Source organism: Alligator sinensis, unplaced genomic scaffold (genome assembly GCF_000455745.1).
Source record: "Alligator sinensis unplaced genomic scaffold, ASM45574v1 scaffold1083_1, whole genome shotgun sequence".
Classification (NCBI taxonomy): Eukaryota; Metazoa; Chordata; order Crocodylia; family Alligatoridae; genus Alligator; species Alligator sinensis.
This window is the reverse complement of record NW_005842644.1, coordinates 528,040-528,981: the sequence shown is the minus strand read 5'-3', so window position 1 is coordinate 528,981 and position 942 is coordinate 528,040. Positions and strand designations below refer to the sequence as shown.

General features: G+C 67.6%; 1 protein-coding gene across 1 annotated transcript in view; it reads right to left on the bottom strand.

Annotated features, from left to right (window-relative positions):
* The window catches only part of LOC102370573 (protein FAM71F2-like), a 6,676-nt gene extending 6,600 nt beyond the window's left edge, over positions 1 to 76 (bottom strand). The window contains exon 1 of the mRNA XM_025215434.1: positions 63 to 76. Within this exon, the coding sequence (XP_025071219.1) occupies positions 63 to 76 (14 nt within the window). The remainder of the gene's footprint in view (positions 1 to 62) is intronic.
* Positions 77 to 942: the final 866 nt, after the last annotated feature.

The window sequence follows — 942 nt, the reverse complement described above, 5'->3', positions numbered from 1 at the left end:
CCTGCTGACCCCAGGCTGCTCCCAGGGGTGTCATGGGGCTGTGGGAGCAGGGCAGGACTCACCGGGTTGGCCCCATGTCCCCGCTCAGCCCCTGGTGTGCAGCACAGCCCTGGCCCTGTGCATGGCCAGAGCCCTGCAAGCAAACTCCCAGAGCCCTGCACACACCTGGAACCCTGCACACCAACACCTAGAACCATGCACAGCAAACACCCAGAGCCCTACCTAGCAAACACCTAGAACCCTACACACTGACACAGCCAGACCCTGGCACAGCAGACACCTAGAACCCTACTAAGCAAACACCTAGAACCCCGCACAACAAACGGACCTAGAGCCCTGCCCGACAAACGCATCTTGAAGCCCGCACGACCTCACCCCTCCAGCCCGGCACGGAGGCACCCGGAGCCCCACACAAGATGCACCTAGAACCCCGCGGGGCACCCAGGGCCCCCTGCAATGGACATGCCCGGGCCTGCATACAGCACATGCCCGCGCCTGTGGGGTCCGGCCTGGGTCTGGGACCCCTCTCGGTCGTGCCTAGACCCCCGGCTGCCTTCCCCAGAGTGCTGGGGGAGGCTCCGAGCCAGCTGTGGCCACCGACGCCGCCAGCTGTTGTTGTGGATGCTCAAGGTCCCCGGGGCTGGAGCCCACAGGGCGCCGAGCCGCGGGCCGTGGGCTGCGCCGTGCAGCTGGGAGCAGGGGGGCTGGAAACCGGGCAGGACTGGGCCCTGCTCCCTGCTGGGGCCTGGGAGAGCAGGGCCAGCTGCCTGCCCCCTGCCTCCGAGACCCTGGCATTCAGGGTCCCCCCCACCCTCAGGCAGGTGCACACCCCTCTGTGCCTCAGTTTCCCTCCTTCAGGAAGGAGGACCCAGGGGCAGGTTCAGCATTATCCCCCGCCCCCACGGACGGAGCAGACCCTGTGCCCGGTCCTGGGCACGGCCA